The sequence below is a fragment of the Littorina saxatilis genome, linkage group LG1, assembly GCF_037325665.1.
Source record: "Littorina saxatilis isolate snail1 linkage group LG1, US_GU_Lsax_2.0, whole genome shotgun sequence".
NCBI lineage: Eukaryota > Metazoa > Mollusca > Gastropoda > Littorinimorpha > Littorinidae > Littorina > Littorina saxatilis.
The window spans coordinates 10,023,425-10,041,843 of NC_090245.1; the positions used below are offsets into that span (position 1 = coordinate 10,023,425).

At 45.8% G+C, this 18,419-nt stretch overlaps 1 protein-coding gene across 1 annotated transcript; it reads right to left on the reverse strand.

The window, feature by feature from the left end:
- Window positions 1-316: 316 nt before the first annotated feature.
- On the reverse strand, window positions 317-15,521 carry LOC138961246 (uncharacterized). Its single transcript, XM_070332850.1, has 5 exons — window positions 15,163-15,521; window positions 6,153-6,291; window positions 5,633-5,787; window positions 4,047-4,224; window positions 317-3,308 (listed from the first exon to the last, which is right to left on the reverse strand). The coding sequence occupies exons 1-5, from the start codon at window positions 15,360-15,362 to the stop codon at window positions 2,685-2,687; spliced, it is 1,296 nt and encodes a 431-aa protein (XP_070188951.1). The 5' UTR covers window positions 15,363-15,521; the 3' UTR covers window positions 317-2,684.
- Window positions 15,522-18,419: the final 2,898 nt, after the last annotated feature.

The window sequence follows — 18,419 nt, forward strand, 5'->3', positions numbered from 1 at the left end:
GCGAGCCGCATTCAAATTACAAACTGACGACTGCATTGTGAAAAGGGGAAACTGGATCACACGGATTCACGGTGGCTCAGGGGTAAGATAAACCACGCAAAAATAAATTCTTTGAAAATTGCTCGCTCTTTTAATACGTAGGGCACCTAGGATGTTCCCGTTTGGTGAGCGTTCAAATGGAAGGGTGTTTGTACTGTGTGTAAAAGCCTGACAGTATCTGTGATGGTTTACGGGAGGCTTACTGTGCCTTTAAACATTGTGTCAGTGTGAGTGCGTGTGTGTGTGTGTGTGTGTGTGTGTGTGTGTGTGTGAGAGAGAGAGAGAGAGAGAGAGAGAGAGAGAGGACGGACAAGACAGACTTTTGAAAGGGAACCCATGTTTAGGCAACAGAAAAGCTGTCAAGGCATTACTTTCTTTCTTTCTTTATTTGGTGTTTAACGTCGTTTTCAACCACGAAGGTTATATCGCGACGGTGAAAGGGGGGAGATGGGATAGAGCCACTTGTCAATTGTTTCTTGTTCACAAAAGCACTAATCACAAATTTGCTCCAGGGGCTTGCAACGTAGTACAATGTATTACCTTACTGGGAGAATGCAAGTTTCCAGTACAAAGGACCTAACATTTTCTACATACTGCTTGACTAAAATCTTTACAAAAATTGACTATATTCTATACAAGAAACACTTAACAAGGGTAAAAGGAGAAACAGAATCCGTTAGTCGCCTCTTACGACATGCTGGGGAGCATCGGGTAAATTCTTCCCCCTAACCCGCGGGGGGAAAGGCATTACTAATAAAAAAATAAAGTTACCAGAGCAAAGCAAGAGTTCAAATTTTACTAAATATTTTGCATCATTCCTTGAAGAAAAAGTTTCAGTAAACTGTCCATCTCCATCTCTGGCAGTTTAACACACATTACATGTGCATCCTGATAGCAGCTGTTATGATTTTATAGCTCAAGCATCTGCAAGTGTTATTCAAATCCTGAACTCATAAAGTATGAGTAATCAATCAATCAATCAATCAATGAGTCTTATATCGCGCATATTCCGTGGGTACAGTTCTAGGCGCTCTGCAGTGATGCCGTGTGAGATGAAATTTTATACGACCAGTAGATTGCAGCCATTTCGGCGCATATTTACCTTTCACGGCCTATTATTCCAAGTCACACGGGTATAGGTAGACAATTATTAACTGTGCCAAAGCAATTTTTGCCAGGAAAGACCCTTTTGTCAATCGTGGGATCTTTAACGTGCACACCCAATGTAGTGTACACGGGGGGAGGTTCGGACACCGAAGAGAGTCTGCACACAAAGTTGACTCTGTGAAATAAATTTCCACCGAACCTGGGATCGAACTCACGCTGACAGTGGCCAACTGAATACAAATCCAGCGCGCTACCAACTGAGCTATATCCCCGCCCCATCAACTACAATAGAACCCCCCTTTTCAGACCAGGGGTTTGTGGGTGGCTTCAAAGGGCGGTTTGACTGTATCATGAATGCAGCTGTTAAACAACAAGCATAATAATGTAAACATGAAAATATTCTTTCTGTTCCATGACTAGCTGAGGTATATATTGCCATGCACAAACAAACGAACATTTTGTTTTAGTTTTCTTTATAATTGAACGTTCCAATAACAAACATTTCTGCTTTTTGGTTCATTACCAAGAAAGTCACATCACACCAACGACATGATGGCCGAAGGAACACCAGATCCAACAAGAATTGGCATATTTATCTCGATAACGCTGGTCATGGGGTTATCGCACAATAAATAAGACTTCCGCAAACACACAATAACATGAATTATAAATGCAAAGTATAGCTTTGAGCTTTGAGAAAAGGGATCAGTAAGACAATTTCTCATTGAAGAGAGAAGTTAGCAAACCAATGTTTTGCCACTGAAAAATACTTTCGCAAAGACTGTCTTATTTTGATGTGTCACAGGAAAAACAAACAGAAAAATGTATCAAAACCGCAACACAACTTTCCCATACACATATTCTATAACTCATGTAATACTTCAGTCATAACACCTCCTCTGACAAGTTATAAGATTAAACTCAAAGGATATTAACCCTTACACTGGTGCAATTCTGTAACACATGTTACATAGCCATTGGTGAATTAACAGAAAGAAAAATAAAGTAAAACGGTCATATAGGTTTTCGCATACATGGGAGGTAATCAGAACCGACCAAACAGACTGAGCCAGTATCGCGACATATGTCGTGACAACCAGGTGACAGTATGCGTAAAGTAGCGCGACATATGTCGCGACAACCAGCCTAAGAGTTAACGCATATCTGATTAACAAACACAACCAACCAATATATTATAAGTGTAATAAATACAGAGTTCAACAATGTGATTTTCTGAGCGATTTACAAATATTTTGATCAAAAACTGGAAATGCAGATAAGCGACCTTTGTTTTTCTCCCTGAAAGTAGACAGCTACAGAGGTTCAAACATGGCATCACACTAAAAGGACAAAACCTTAATACCAGCATTCAACTGTAAAATGGAACCCAAAACGATCCCAAATGTAAGACTTTCTCCCATTTAATCCTGTTTTCTCAGATTTTTGTTCAAAACCTCTGTAAATTTACCCCCATTTTAAGACTCTCTCCTCAGATTTTTAGAGGTCTTAAAAGGGAGGCTCCACTGTACTTTTCCCTTTCAGCAAGCCTCACTATAGCTGCATTCATTTACCATTTCGTAATTCACTCGCTTGTAGCCTACAAGGTTTTTCACACGTGTCTCATGCACTGCGTCGTACAAGTTCTTCACAGATTTTTGAATAAGTTCACATCCTGCCAGTCGAGCGATTTCATCATTGTATGCCCACTGCCGGTTCCCCATGGTGTGCGCGTGTCTTTTTGGCAAACCTTCTGACAACCTCTTCTGGTAATCGGCCTCGGTATCAGCATCCATTTCTTCCTTGGATGGTAGCTGGAAAGAGCCATCCAGGGCAGCTAGGACTAGAAGAATCTGAACATGGAACTGTGGAAAAGGACATATTGTCTTACAAATTCCAATGAAAGACAAGGTAGGAAACTCTGTGTGAATGAGATGCTTGTACAGCGGAGTTAATCTCTCCTCCTCGATGTGGAGATGACAGCTTTCAGTAAGGAATGGAAAGCGGAAGTGATATCCTGTGCAGAAGAGAAGACAATCTGCAGAAATCTCTTCGCCGTTGTTGAGAGTGACTGTTGAGCCACTGACGCTCTGAATGCCAGGCTTCTGTTGCACGTTGGGTGGCAAGGGCGACTGGATTAAGGATTTGTTGTGGCACAAGTATACCTGAAAAAAAAAGTAATTTGGTAAAATTCAAATAATGTTGAAAACAAATTTGACGCTTCGAGTGACCTGAATAAGTTGCGCACAATTGAAGGGTATAGAGAATCAAGGTATGACTCTGATTGGTGAAAATGTAAACATCAACAAGATAATTTCAACCAAAAAAAGGCATGCATCTGATCAACACCTAGTTTTTGTTGTGGATTGCCTTCAGGCCTCTGCATCAATGGATGAGTTTGCTCCCTTGTCTGCTTAAAAAAAACATTTGGGGCTGATCAATAAGGTTTGCATTTATAATTATAGTTATGAGACCAAGGGTAGGATGGAAGGTGGCAAGAGAGGCGAAGGGAGGGGGAAGTTATGTTTACAGTGCGGTGTGCAAGGCTGTGAGCAGTACCCGCCAATGTTTAGCTCCCGCACCGCTGTGGCTGATGCGCCTCAGCTCTACACAGAACACTGCACCCTCATTCAAGGAAAGTGCACCACGCTGTTCTGGTTAACTGTCCGACTTGTGTCCTCACCTTCAAGGCAGACTGGTACGAAGAGGTGTACTTTACACCTTCCCTTGCGGCCAAGGCAAAGCCAAATGCTCGTCTCAAAACTATTTACGTATACAAATGGAATCATTCTCTCTACTTTCAGTTTTCGTTTGCAAATGATGATCACCCTTCCCTGCTTAAAGAATCACATCAGCACTTCAGAGACTAGTTCGACATCATCAACTGTTTGTGGCACACCCACCATTTTTGCCTCAGACGAGAGATCAATGGAGATATCCTGACCAGAAGCGGCAGCACCCAGGCACAGAACTGTCTGATTCTTGAAATCCTCAGGTGCCCGATAAGTATGGCTGTGAATGATTTCCCCAGAGAAGGTCTCCAGGCCAGGTACTTTTGGAATCAGTGGTACAGCGTAATGTCTGAAATAGTCAAATTGAAGAACAAATGATACCTGAATAATTCAAATGCCACCACCAATCGTTGCCTTTTGGTCAGCACGTTTCTTCCTCTTTTCTAATTGATTTTACAATTTCTTATTTAATAAACTCCATTCATATAGTAAATTGAAACCCCCACTGATTTGGTTTGTCACTGCAAGAGCCTGTGTAGTTATACATTGCATTTTTATCACAGAATAGGTAGCGAAATCTTTAAACCCTTTCTATAATACATTTTTCCACAGAAACCTCAATGTAGATATAATAAGGCAAGAGCACCATGTCTTCAAGAGGACATATAGTCAAGTAAAGCGCGGAGAGCACAGTTAATTGTGGTTCGCGCTATATAAGCTCACCATAATAATAATAAAGTACTAACACAGCAGTCGTTTGTTAAAATTCTTGAATGTTTCAAGAGTTATGGCATTAGCAGTAATGCACAATGTTAATACTGTGACGAAAGCTTATGAAATAAGGTAGAAAATCAGAAACCTTCACAACTAACTGACACCCATACATGGCGGGGATGTAGCTCAGTCGGTAGCGCGCTGGATTTGTATCCAGTTGGCCGCTGTCAGCGTGAGTTCGTCCCCACGTTCGGCGAGAGATTTATTTCTCAGAGTCAACTTTGTGTGCAGACTCTCCTCGGTGTCCGAACACGCCCGTGTGTACACGCAAGCACAAGACCAAGTGCGCACGAAAAAGATCCTGTAATCCATGTCAGAGTTCGGTGGGTTATAGAAACACGAAAATACCCAGCATGCTTCCTCCAAAAGCGGCGTATGGCTGCCTAAATGGCGGGGTAAAAACGGTCATACACGTAAAAGCCGTGGGAGTTTCAGCCCATGAACGAACAAACAAACACCCATACATGCAAATGCTGTACTGAGGAACCCCCGTTTAAGACCTTACAAAAATTGAGAAAAGCAGAGGGTCTGACGGGGGTAAATTTACACAGGTTCTCAACAGAAAGAGAAAACATTAGGTCTTAAATAGGAGGGATCGAGTCTGAGAGAGAACATGTCAGTTTTACGCCCTCACGGCAAAGCCATTAGGGGCATGTTACACGGGAAAACCCGGCTTTAAATAAAATGAAAATGCATAAAAATGCAGGGGGGGGGGGGTGGGGGGGGGGTGGGGTGGTTGATGTAGACAGCTGGCTGCCGGCTGCTAGAGGAAACCTGAAATGGGCTAGGGACCGGGTTGAGTCATCTTGGGTCAGTGCTGAAATGGTTACTTTATGGGCTGTTGGCCGAACGGACACCGAGGCTTCATATTTTTGCATGCATGTATGGGATTGAGTCTTAAATTGGGGGTTCCACTGTATCAGAACAAGTCCTCTGGACTGTGAGCTTGAAACAAAAGAAAAAATAGAAAAGAAATTGCATACCCGTTACAGACAATGACTGCATCATATTCCTCTGTAACTGACTTTTTGCTGTCTAGGACGGGGGCAGAGGTTACCTCCCATTTCTGATCCTGGCCAGTTGGACTCTGCTCTTTTGGACAATGAATTGGCTGCACTTTGATCACTTGGGTTTCAAACTGAAATATAGAATTTAAAATGACAAAAGTTGTTTTGCATAAGCCCTATGCATAAACATTTTTAAAGTGAGTAAATGTAATTCTACAACAAGAGGTTTACACTCTGCCAAATTCAGGGCTGCACCTGCCAAACATGTAAATAAAGGACTTGATTTAGTGTCCACATTGTGCGTGGCCTAATACATTTTAATTAAAAACTCATCAAACATCCAACACCCATAAACAATTAAAACACACACACACGCATGCACACACACACATTACACACTGAGCGAAAATGCAAGCATACAGTCACACCAATCACATGCATATGTACACTAGCTGATCCATTTCTGATAGACACACATACATGGATATATGAATACCTTTATGTGTTGCAGAAGATTGAAATGAGTTGCATATTTCTCCAGATATTGCAGTACATCCTGATGCTTGATAAAGGACGGCAGCTGCTTGTCAAATGGAAAATCTGGAAACGCCATCACTTCCTTTGGCAAGTTTGTTCTGCAATATCAGACTTTTGCATGTACACACAGCAGCGAGAAAGGTTTAAAAGTGTACAGTGTTTGTGTACATTGTTTAGACTTAGAGTTTGTACATTCTCACCCATGTTTGCTTCTAATGTAAATACCAATTAAGATAAATTAAACTGGCATTTAACTCTTGGTTTAATTTTGCAAATTCGGTTAACTAAAGATGCTACTGTTTTTTATCGTCCCTCTTATTTTTGCGTTAAGAGCCGTATTTTCGACGAAGTCTATGCATGAAATTTCAATGCAAGGGAGGTAACTCTTGTTACTCAAAAGCACAAGCACTGTGGTCAACTTACATTACCAACATCCGCAAAAAGGTATGATCTAGCTACTCTTGGCTTCCTTCGGAGAAACCTGGGCAGCTGCCCTCTGGAATGCCGACGACTTGCCTACATCTCCCTCATCAGATCTGCCCTAGACTACGGTGCAACAGTATGGGACCCGTACTTGGCCAAAGACCGAAACAGACTGGAGAGAGTCCAGAGACAAGCCGCACGCTTCATAAAGAGGGACTACAGGTCCAGAGACCCAGGCTGTGTAACCCGGATGCTGCAAGAGCTATGACTGTCAACACTACAGGAACGCAGAAAACAACAACGCCTCAAAACCCTATACAAGATCATAGAGGGACATACTCCAGCTCTACCCCCGGAGAAATTCCTGACCCTGGCGGACAAGAACAAGAGGGAAATCCGCCCAAAGACATTCTCTGACCACGTGGCAAGCAACATCATTGCCAAATATACCTACAACAGCCGAGGCTACAAAGTCCCATTTGTGATAATCATCGGTCCACGCTATCGCTCATGTCATAAATGAGACCCCAAGGGAAGTAACTCATTTTACCTGAGTTCAGGATGACAAAGTCCCTGATGCAAAGGTTGAGCAGTATCAATGCTCCTTCTTTGTACAGACCGTAGCAGAGTGGAATAGTTTGGAGGAGAAGGTTGTCCAGGCAAGCTTTGTTGCTGCATTTTCAGCAGCGGTTGGCAGAGGTGCCATGATGGCCACTCCGCACTAGCGCCAACAATGATTTTAACCTGTTTTTAAATTTGGTTAGGGATAGGATTTAGGGGGTTGGGGGATCTGCGTGTGGGGGGGGGGGGGGGGGGAGGCTGGGGGTGCCACTCGGATGCTTCCTGTTCTTCAACCGCCCCCCTAACCCCACTGTCACGATCGGGTGACAGAGACCAAGAAAGTGTCACTCAGTGGAGTGCCTGTTCTTGGTCGTGTATGATAGAAAGCGCCTGTGCGTGATATTGGGTTACAGCAGAGTTTGCTGACGGTGCTCTACGAGCACGGATGTTTTGTATCGCACGAGTTTTACAGTGGAGGTTTCTGCTGTCATAGCTAGGGCTGACGGTTTTTCGCTGACAGCGCACACGGGATTTTCACGGATTGAGTTTCTCGTGTCTTTTTCTGCTTGGGAGGCAGAATTGTGTATAGCTGGACTGGGTTTTGGGACAAGGTCAGTCACGTGTATTTGGCTAGGTGGTCTGTCAGAGACTCAAGGACGGCACACTTGACACCCAGCGGCAGAAGGGGAAGGATCGTATACACAGTTTCTAGAGTATGATGGTTTTTCACCGAGTATTATATTCGGCACTCTAGGGGAACTTCCACTAGTTTTTCCTTTCTCCCTGCCACGTATTTTGCTGAGGACAAGTCGTCAATTTTCCTTCGTCGGCGATGGCTTTCGCATAAGGATTCGACAAGGGGTTCTGGACGGTTTTGGTCACTGTTGACGAACAGAGGCTGGTCCAGGGAGGAAGCGGACTTTGCTTCCATTGAGAGTACAATCATAGGCTTTTGAGGTAATAAATCATTATTTAACGCTGTTGATGAGTCTGTGTTGTGGAATGAAATACTCTCTGTTGTTCTTTCCAGGTTAGCGCATAATTTACTCTCTGTGACGCTAAAATACTAATCTGTATATGGTTTTTGCAGATAGGGAGAGAAGGACGGAAAATGACTGTTTTGTTGTTGTAAAAAGTCCATTTTGTGCAGGCCCACGTGCTCGATGAGATATTTAAAGATGACATGTTTTAAGGTGGTGGGTGAGGGGTAGCTGACATGTTTAGTGCACCGATGCTTTCTGTTTGCAGCCTTCGTTTCGTTTCGCTTCGTTCGCCTCGCTTCGTTACGTTCCTGTAACATCTGCACGGCTGACTCTGGCGGGAACTGTTGAGGCTACGCTAACCAGGAGACCGGCTAACCAGGAGACCGGCTAACCAGCGGACCGGCTAACCAGCGAACCGGCTAACCAGCGGACCGGCTAACCAGCATACCGGCTAAGCAGCAGCAGCAGAGATAAAGCTAAGTGCACCATGTCGTACGCACCCCGTTGACCACCGTTGTCTTTCGTATCTATGATTTCATTGGAGTAGTGACAACGTGGGGTGTGAGACACCTGCACGAACTAGGGCTTTTCGGACAGAACATTCTCATTTAACTATATTTACACGGGTTCAGCGTGTTCCTATAATTTTCTACATACTACTGGCATTTTGTCAGTGAACACTGGTTTTTTACGTGTTGAGAACGTAAAAGGAACATATTTTGAGTGAAGGCTCGAGGGAGGTGGAGAGTTTATACATAAACAGGCGTCTGAAACTTATACTTTTGTTGACTCTATTTAATTGTATGACTGCGAGAGTGGATCGTGGTGTGGTTAGTTAATTAGTAGTAATTAACCGGTTCATAATCACCTTGAGTGATATATTGAAACGTGACACATGGGGGCCAAGCCGGGATTTACTCAGTTAATTTCTGACTGATAAAGACCCACCAATTAAGGATAACTAAGAGCAGATAATCTCGTCAGTGCTCGACTTATTTTCTGCTTGGTGCTACCCTTTTTTGTATAGTTTTGATCATATACCACACCTTAAGCGATTCACATCTTGCAGGAAATGTAAATTGTAATTTGTGAGTTATTGTATGCGCTAACTGTGATTACTTCCCTTTCCTTTGTTTGTGAATCTTTGTTGTTGTACGTTCAGAGTTTTCCGTTGCAGAGAGCTGAGCGGGGTTAACGGATTTGTTGTTCGTTTTACTCAGTTTTCTCTACATTGTTGTTTCGCATTCTGTAACAGGTTACATTTCTACCGTCTTGTTTTACTTGGATTTTTCTCCATATTTTGACTTTGTTGGAATTTTGGGGGGGAAGGGTCCGAGGACTTCTGTCCTAACCAAGGCTGTGGGAGACACTCTGTTTCACCGCAAAAAGCAGCCGATAAAGTAGGCCACGGCTGTGGGAAACACTTTGTTTCACCGCAAAAAGCAGCCATAAAGTAGGCTACGCGATTTGTTCTACACCGTTTGGATTTTTCTTCTGCATTTTCTGGTTGCTGGATTTTTGTATCCACCGCTTTCATCACCGCGTGTTCTAGCTATAGCTGCGTTAGACTTATTTTGGTAATAAAGCTTTGCTAAAACTAACCATGGCTACAGGGGGATCTCCTACGAGGAGAATAACTTTCGAGACTCCTGGGAGCGAGCAACCGACTGAGCGAGACGCACGCGTTAGAGCCCGAAGCGTTCTAAAACGCTTAGAAGTAGAACGGAAGGAAGAATTTGAGCGACTGACAAGAAAAGAAGAACGTGACCGACAGGACAAGAAGGACGAACTTGACAGACAAGAAAGGGAACGACAGGCAGAACGACAGGCTGAACGAGACAGACAGGAAAGGAAAGAAGAACGTGACAGACAGGAAAAGAAAGACGAACTTGACAGACAAGAAAGGGAACGACAGGCAGAACGAGACAGACAGGAAAGGAAAGACGAACTTGACAGACAAGAAAGAGAACGAGACAGACAAGAAAAGAAAGACGAGCTTGAGAGACAGGAACGACAGGCCGAGCGTGACAGACAGGAACGGAAAGAGAAAGAGCAGGCGGATCGCGATCTCCAGCTAGAGCTAGCTAGGCTACAGGCCGAGAAGGGTACGCTTACTCAGGCTAGCGCGCCGACGTTTGTTGCCGACCGTACGAGACTGCCGACGTTCGACGATGACAAGGACGAGCTCGACGATTTTTTACGCCGGTTTGAGCGCATTGCATCTGACCAGAAGTGGGAAGAGGCCACGTGGGCTAGCCGCCTTAGCACCTGCTTAAAAGGACGCGCATTACAGCTCTACAATGCTTTGGATGACGACGAGGCGAGAGACTATCAGGCACTTAAGAAGGCGTTACTCCAGCGCTTTAACCTGACTGCTGAAGCCTACAGACGACGTCTGCGTAACAGCAAGAGACTGAGCGGCGAGCTGAGTCATCAGTTTGTGGCACGCCTTAATCTCTACCTGCGGCGCTGGGTGGAGATGGCCGAAAAGGACTGGACCGTCAACGACCTTGCCGACCTCATTGTCATGGAACAACTGATGTCCAGCCTGCGACCTGAGGTGGTGACCTTCGTGCAGGAACACCAGCCAAAGACTACTCAGGAGGCAGCCGACTGGATCAGAGTGCACGAGGACGCCCAGGCGATCTCCGGCAAATCTTCAGGCTCACGGCCAGGAAAATCGGGAAATTCGGGTTCTTCAGGACCCAAGGACGGGAAGGACGATCAGGGACACAAGGGATCGAGTTCCAGATCTGACATCCAGTGTTACTACTGCAACAAGCGGGGCCACGTGAAGAAGGACTGCCACAGGAGACAGGCTGACCAGAAGGGCGTTCACTTTGTTGGCAGTGAGGAGTTAAGGGACGTCACGAGCTCATGCACCATTCCACAACTCTGCGTTCCGTGCTCCAGGAAACATTTCCAGCCCCACTGCAACGTCTACGTTAACGGAGTGAAGGGCGAAGGTCTGCGGGACACAGGGGCAGACATGATAGTGGTTCGGGCGAGTCTAGTTCCAGCTATGGCCTACACAGGAGACAGCATCAGGGTGAGAATGGCCGAGGCATCTCACGCTTACGACTTGAACACGGCAGTGATCAAGGTCGTAACCCCGTTGTTCACGGGGACCATTGTGGCCGTCGTCATGGACGATCCTCCATGCGACCTGCTCATTGGAAACCGGGTCCAGTTTGTGGACGGCGTCATCAGGGAGGTTCCCGTTTATCGGGCTCCCGACGTCATTTCAGTGCTCACGCGGGCACAGGCGGAGCGAGAGGACAAACCTCTCAAACCCCTACCTGCTGCACGAGCTGCCCTGGGGAACGTGACCCCCGCGCTTCTCGCGAAGGCTCAGGATTCTGACCCGACCTTAGCTACTCCTCGGGAGCATGCGAAGTCGGGGAAGGTGAAGCTGAGCGGGAAGCATGGGAGGTCAAGGTTCCTCAGGGACAAGAAGTTGCTCTACCGTGAGTTCAGCAACCAAGAAGGTACATTCAAACAGGTTGTCGTGCCTCGCGAGTTTCGCGAGGGTGTCATGGCAACGGCACACGACTCGATTCTGGGAGGTCATCTTGGTACCAAGAAGACCACGGATCGTGTCTGGCGCCACTTTTACTGGCCAGGCATCTGCACGGATGTCCGACGTTTCTGTGCGTCCTGCGATAAGTGCCAGAAGGTGGTTGCCAAAGGAAGGGTGAGGAAGGTCCCCTTGGAGAAGATGCCGCTCATCGACGAACCCTTTCGTCGGGTGGCAGTGGACATCATCGGGCCCATCTTGCCTGCGTCTGAGGACGGAAACAGATACATTTTGACCATGGTGGACTACGCTACTCGATACCCAGAGGCGATCCCTCTGAAATCGATTGAAGCCACGCGAGTAGCTGAGGCTCTGGTTACTATGTGGTCCCGGCTGGGAATTCCATCAGAGGTACTCACCGACAGAGGCACGCAGTTCACGGGAGGAGTGATGGCGGAGGCAGCACGACTGCTATCACTGGAGCAGCATTTCACCACTCCTTACCATGCTCAGTGCAACGGACTGGTGGAAAGGTTCAATGGCACCTTGAAGACCATGCTGAGGAAACTAGCTCAGGAGAAACCACGCACGTGGGACAGGTACATCCCAGCATTGCTTTTTGCATACCGCGAGGTTCCTCAGGAGAGCTTGGGCTTTTCCCCATTCGAGTTGTTGTACGGCAGACAGGTACGCGGTCCCATGGCTATCCTGCGTCAGGCTTGGACAGACGAAGAAGCTGACGAGGAGGTGCAGACGACAGCGACCTACATCGTAGAACTCAGGAACAGGATTGAAGAGACCTGCAAACTGGCTCAAGAGAACCTGGGGAGAGCAGCACAGCGTTATGCGCGAGGATTCGACCGCAAGGCACGGCCGCGCAGCTTCAAGATTGGAGAACGGGTGTTGCTACTTCTACCTGTCAAACACAACAAGCTACAACTGCAGTGGCAAGGACCTTTTGAGGTGACAGCGAAAGTGGGCCAGAACGACTACAGGATCATGATGCACGGGAAAGCACGCCTGTACCACGCCAACCTGCTGCGCGCCTACATAGAGAGGACAGCCTACGGGGAGAAGAACAAAGACCAGAAGAACAAAGACAAGAAGACAGAGAAGGTTGCAGTCATCAGGGGTGAAACGAGGGGTTGCTCGTTCTTGAGGACGACCTTTCTGTCTGGAAACAGACCATCAACCTCTGCAATATCTTCAGGTTGCAAGGTTGGCAAACGCCAGACTTATGCGCTGGGCGTTGATTCTCCAACCGTACCAATTCACGGTACGCGTCATTCCGGGCGCCAACAATGTTGGAGCTGACTTTCTCTCTCGGGCTGTAGAGGAGAACATGACTGTGAGCGAAACCGAGGTTTCGTCTTGAAGAGGGGAGGTGTGTCACGATCGGGTGACAGAGACCAAGAAAGTGTCACTCAGTGGAGTGCCTGTTCTTGGTCGTGTATGATAGAAAGCGCCTGTGCGTGATATTGGGTTACAGCAGAGTTTGCTGACGGTGCTCTACGAGCACGGATGTTTTGTATCGCACGAGTTTTACAGTGGAGGTTTCTGCTGTCATAGCTAGGGCTGACGGTTTTTCGCTGACAGCGCACACGGGATTTTCACGGATTGAGTTTCTCGTGTCTTTTTCTGCTTGGGAGGCAGAATTGTGTATAGCTGGACTGGGTTTTGGGACAAGGTCAGTCACGTGTATTTGGCTAGGTGGTCTGTCAGAGACTCAAGGACGGCACACTTGACACCCAGCGGCAGAAGGGGAAGGATCGTATACACAGTTTCTAGAGTATGATGGTTTTTCACCGAGTATTATATTCGGCACTCTAGGGGAACTTCCACTAGTTTTTCCTTTCTCCCTGCCACGTATTTTGCTGAGGACAAGTCGTCAATTTTCCTTCGTCGGCGATGGCTTTCGCATAAGGATTCGACAAGGGGTTCTGGACGGTTTTGGTCACTGTTGACGAACAGAGGCTGGTCCAGGGAGGAAGCGGACTTTGCTTCCATTGAGAGTACAATCATAGGCTTTTGAGGTAATAAATCATTATTTAACGCTGTTGATGAGTCTGTGTTGTGGAATGAAATACTCTCTGTTGTTCTTTCCAGGTTAGCGCATAATTTACTCTCTGTGACGCTAAAATACTAATCTGTATATGGTTTTTGCAGATAGGGAGAGAAGGACGGAAAATGACTGTTTTGTTGTTGTAAAAAGTCCATTTTGTGCAGGCCCACGTGCTCGATGAGATATTTAAAGATGACATGTTTTAAGGTGGTGGGTGAGGGGTAGCTGACATGTTTAGTGCACCGATGCTTTCTGTTTGCAGCCTTCGTTTCGTTTCGCTTCGTTCGCCTCGCTTCGTTACGTTCCTGTAACATCTGCACGGCTGACTCTGGCGGGAACTGTTGAGGCTACGCTAACCAGGAGACCGGCTAACCAGGAGACCGGCTAACCAGCGGACCGGCTAACCAGCGAACCGGCTAACCAGCGGACCGGCTAACCAGCATACCGGCTAAGCAGCAGCAGCAGAGATAAAGCTAAGTGCACCATGTCGTACGCACCCCGTTGACCACCGTTGTCTTTCGTATCTATGATTTCATTGGAGTAGTGACAACGTGGGGTGTGAGACACCTGCACGAACTAGGGCTTTTCGGACAGAACATTCTCATTTAACTATATTTACACGGGTTCAGCGTGTTCCTATAATTTTCTACATACTACTGGCATTTTGTCAGTGAACACTGGTTTTTTACGTGTTGAGAACGTAAAAGGAACATATTTTGAGTGAAGGCTCGAGGGAGGTGGAGAGTTTATACATAAACAGGCGTCTGAAACTTATACTTTTGTTGACTCTATTTAATTGTATGACTGCGAGAGTGGATCGTGGTGTGGTTAGTTAATTAGTAGTAATTAACCGGTTCATAATCACCTTGAGTGATATATTGAAACGTGACACCCACTAACTGATCTCCTTAGAAATAAGAGGACAGATCGACTAGGATCCAATAATTCCTATTATTAAATTTCTTTAATTTTGGGGTTGCGCTCTCTCGTTTCCGTTGTGACGATTACCTAAAAAGGTTCCTGCAATGTATCAATCCTGATTCTGATCCATTGATGGCATCATGTGATTAGTGCTTCCACTCCTTCGTAAATCCTCGCACAAACACAAAAATAAAGTCATGAACGGTGAAAGTTGTAGATATAATATATTATATATATATATATATATATATATATATATATAAGTTATGATTTTAAACAAATCTGTAAGGACGGAAGGACCGTAAGGCCCGGAAGATAAGAGTTACGGGACTAATTTGTTCGCAATCGTCACTACGCTGTGCATTGATCGGTGTCGGATCCCTTTAAATTCCTGAGGTTTTTTTTTTTTTTTTTTTTTTTGGGGGGGGGGGGGGGGGGGGGTATTCGGAGGTTTACGGGGGTTTTCGGAGACAAGTAGTACGTTACGTTCGACATCACTCACTTGAGATTCTTGTACATGCTGGAGTGGATGGGCAGACCATAAATGTCGGTGCCTGTCTTCTCCGTGTATACCCATGTCCCTCCAACACCCGGGCTCTGTTCGAAGGCTTGCACTGAGAAGGTCGACGGACGGCTAGCTAAATGTCGAACAGCGCACAAACCCGCCGCACCAGCGCCGATTACTGCCACACGAACCGACATTTTGACGACGTTTTCAGATTAAATTCGACGATGTGATGTTGCAGTGATGTCTGTAGAAGGTGACCCAGTGAAAAAAATCGGCGTTACTGTGTCCGACTCGTCTTTTTTTGGAAGCGAAAGTCAGGCCAGTGTCACGTAGTCATCATGCGGGCGGCCATATTTGTGTCGGAGGTTAGAGGTTATCAGGTCAAGTTCATGCTGGGTTTTTGCAAAATCGAAAGTAGGAATGTTGCTCTGTGTGTGTGTGTGTGTGTGTGTGTGTGTGACTGTGTGTAACTATGTGTGTCACTGTGTGTGTGTGTCACTTTGTGTATGTCACCGTGTGTGTGTGTGTGTGTGTGTGTGTGTTACTGTGCCAGTGTCACTATCACGTGTGTGTGTGTGTGTGTCACAGTGCGTGCCCAACTGATGGTTAACATAGTAATTTAGAGAGAGAGAGAGAGAGACAGACAGACAGACAGACAGACAGACTCGAGTGTGTGTGTGTCAGTGTGTGTGTATGTGTGTGTGTGTGTGTGTGTGTGTGTGTGTGTGTGTGTGTGAGGGCCCCAAAGGGTTTAAAATCGTGATCGTGATTGGCGATTTTTGACCTTTCTGTGACCGTGATTGCCGAAATTTCCATTTCTGTGATCGTGATGGGACTTTGCCCGTGATCCGTGATGACAAAAAAATCAAGTCTCGTGATCGTGATCGTCATTTGTTTTCGTGATCGTGATGGGCATTATTGCAAAGCATTTTATTTTCTACGTACATTTTTCACAGCTGTATCACTCTATGATCCTCTATTCGTCAAGGTGTTCGTGATCGTGAAAACAAAAATCAAGGTAACTGTGATCGTGAAAGCTAAAATTTCCCTTCCCGTGATCGTGATGGTACCCCCCCTTTGGGGCCCTCGTGTGTGTGTGTGTGTGTGTGTGTTTGCCTGTGTCTGTGTGTTTGTATTTGTCTGTGTGTGACTAAACCTTGATGATCAGGTGATGCTTCATAAAATTGTATATGGCCCTCTGGCATTGTTGAGTGTCAACTTGATCCCATCGATCCCATTGAGATTGGCGACTGGAGATCGGGTAGTATCCTAGCCGACAGGTGTTGTGACAGTTTCCAAGAAAGTTCACCTCAATGGGTCATTGACTGTCTGAGTTCAATGCCTGAACTCTGTCTCTATCTCTCTGTGTAATGTCCGACTCTGTTATGCGCATACACACAATGACAAGAATGGGCGCGAACACACACACACACGCCGCACGCACGCACACACACACAAACACGCACACACGCTAACACACACACACGCAAACACACACACAGTCACACACACACACACTCACACACACACACACACACACACAGTCACACACAGAGTCACACACACACGCACGCACAAACACACACACGCACGCACGCACACACACACACACACACACACACACACAGTGACAAACACCCACCCACCCTTACATCCCCCCACCCACATTTGCATACACACCCGTGAGGGCGCACGATTACATAAAACAACTCACAATCAGCCTTTGAATAATGAAAATGCTGTTTATTTTTTCAGACAAGCCATAAGGACAAGAAGCTGATCGTTGTCTCGATAATTACAAGTTATAACATTTAAGTGAGAGAGAAAAACACCAAACACACATAAACAAACAGATGGTGGTAGGGAAAATGCGACTGTACAAATTAAGTGGTCATCATTAAACAGCAGTATCAATAGGAACAATTCCAGAAAACTTCTGTGAAATTTCTGTACGTGGCCTGAAACCTAGCTGTTCCCCTTTATACGTACACAGTACGTACAGATTTGACAGTAGCTGTTACACACTGCAAAGTAGATAAATGGCATGCAGTCTACAACAAACAAACAAACAAAAATGCACAAACAATCAGCGTTTGGATGAAAGTTACTGAAATATCATGGAAAGTAACTGACATTATGGAAAGTAACTGAAATATCATGGAAAGTAACTGAAATATGAAGGAAAGTAACTGAACTATCATGGAAAGTCACTGAAATATCATGGAAAGTTACTGACTCGGTCGTGGAAAACTACTGACACTGATGTAATGGAAAATAACTCCTCTCTATTAACATCTCACGTTTACCATTTGACCAACCTGTTTAGAAAACATCAAGCACAATTACCATTGATAGACATTTTGCTAGAATCAAAGTGTGTCAGATTGTATCGTCTACATGCACAACAGGAACAGGGGCGGACGAGGGGGGGGGGGGGGGGGGGGGGGGGGGGTGCATAGGGTGCAGGTGCACCCCCCCTCCAGCAAAAATAAAAAATAAAAAATCAAGTCTTTAGTGATTTTAAATGGAAATTGTGAATTTGGAAAGCTGATTCTATGACCATTTCTAAGTTCAAATGGCACCAGATGGCACCATTTTGCTTCTTTGGGCCAAAACATTTTCCGGGGGGGCATGCCCCCGGACCCCCCTAGCAAATTCGGGCGCTTCGCGCCCATCACATTCACTTTCGATTCAAAGTGCACCCCCCCTTACAAAGCAACTGATCCGCCCCTGAAGAAACCATTCTACTTGCTGCAGTATCCCAAATAAGACATTGCGGCTTATCCAAATAAGGGCGACAATCACTAGTCTCAGACATTACCAGCAGCACAATTAAGTTGCTTCCCTTGGTTGACAATGCGTCGTTCCCTATCCCTATGAAGTGGAATCTACGATTCCAAATTCCTACAAACAACAACAACAACACACTATCAAACAAAATGAAGAAAAAAAGTCAATACATTAAAAAAAAAAAAAAGGATGATGAATATATATATATATAGAGAGAGAGAGTTCTGGAAGATTTGTGCGGTTACGTCAGTGTTGAAAACTGACAATTGAGTGAACGGATAAACAGGGAGTGGTCGGATTCACTAGTATTTCGTCTAGGTTCTTGATTCTGATGACGTGGCAGAAGGAAGATAATACCCCCCCCCCTTCACACACCTTAAAAAAAGTGATTTAATGGCTTGGCCCGCAGACCTAAGTGAATAACGTGACCCCCCCCCCCCCCCCCCCCCCATTCGACCTCC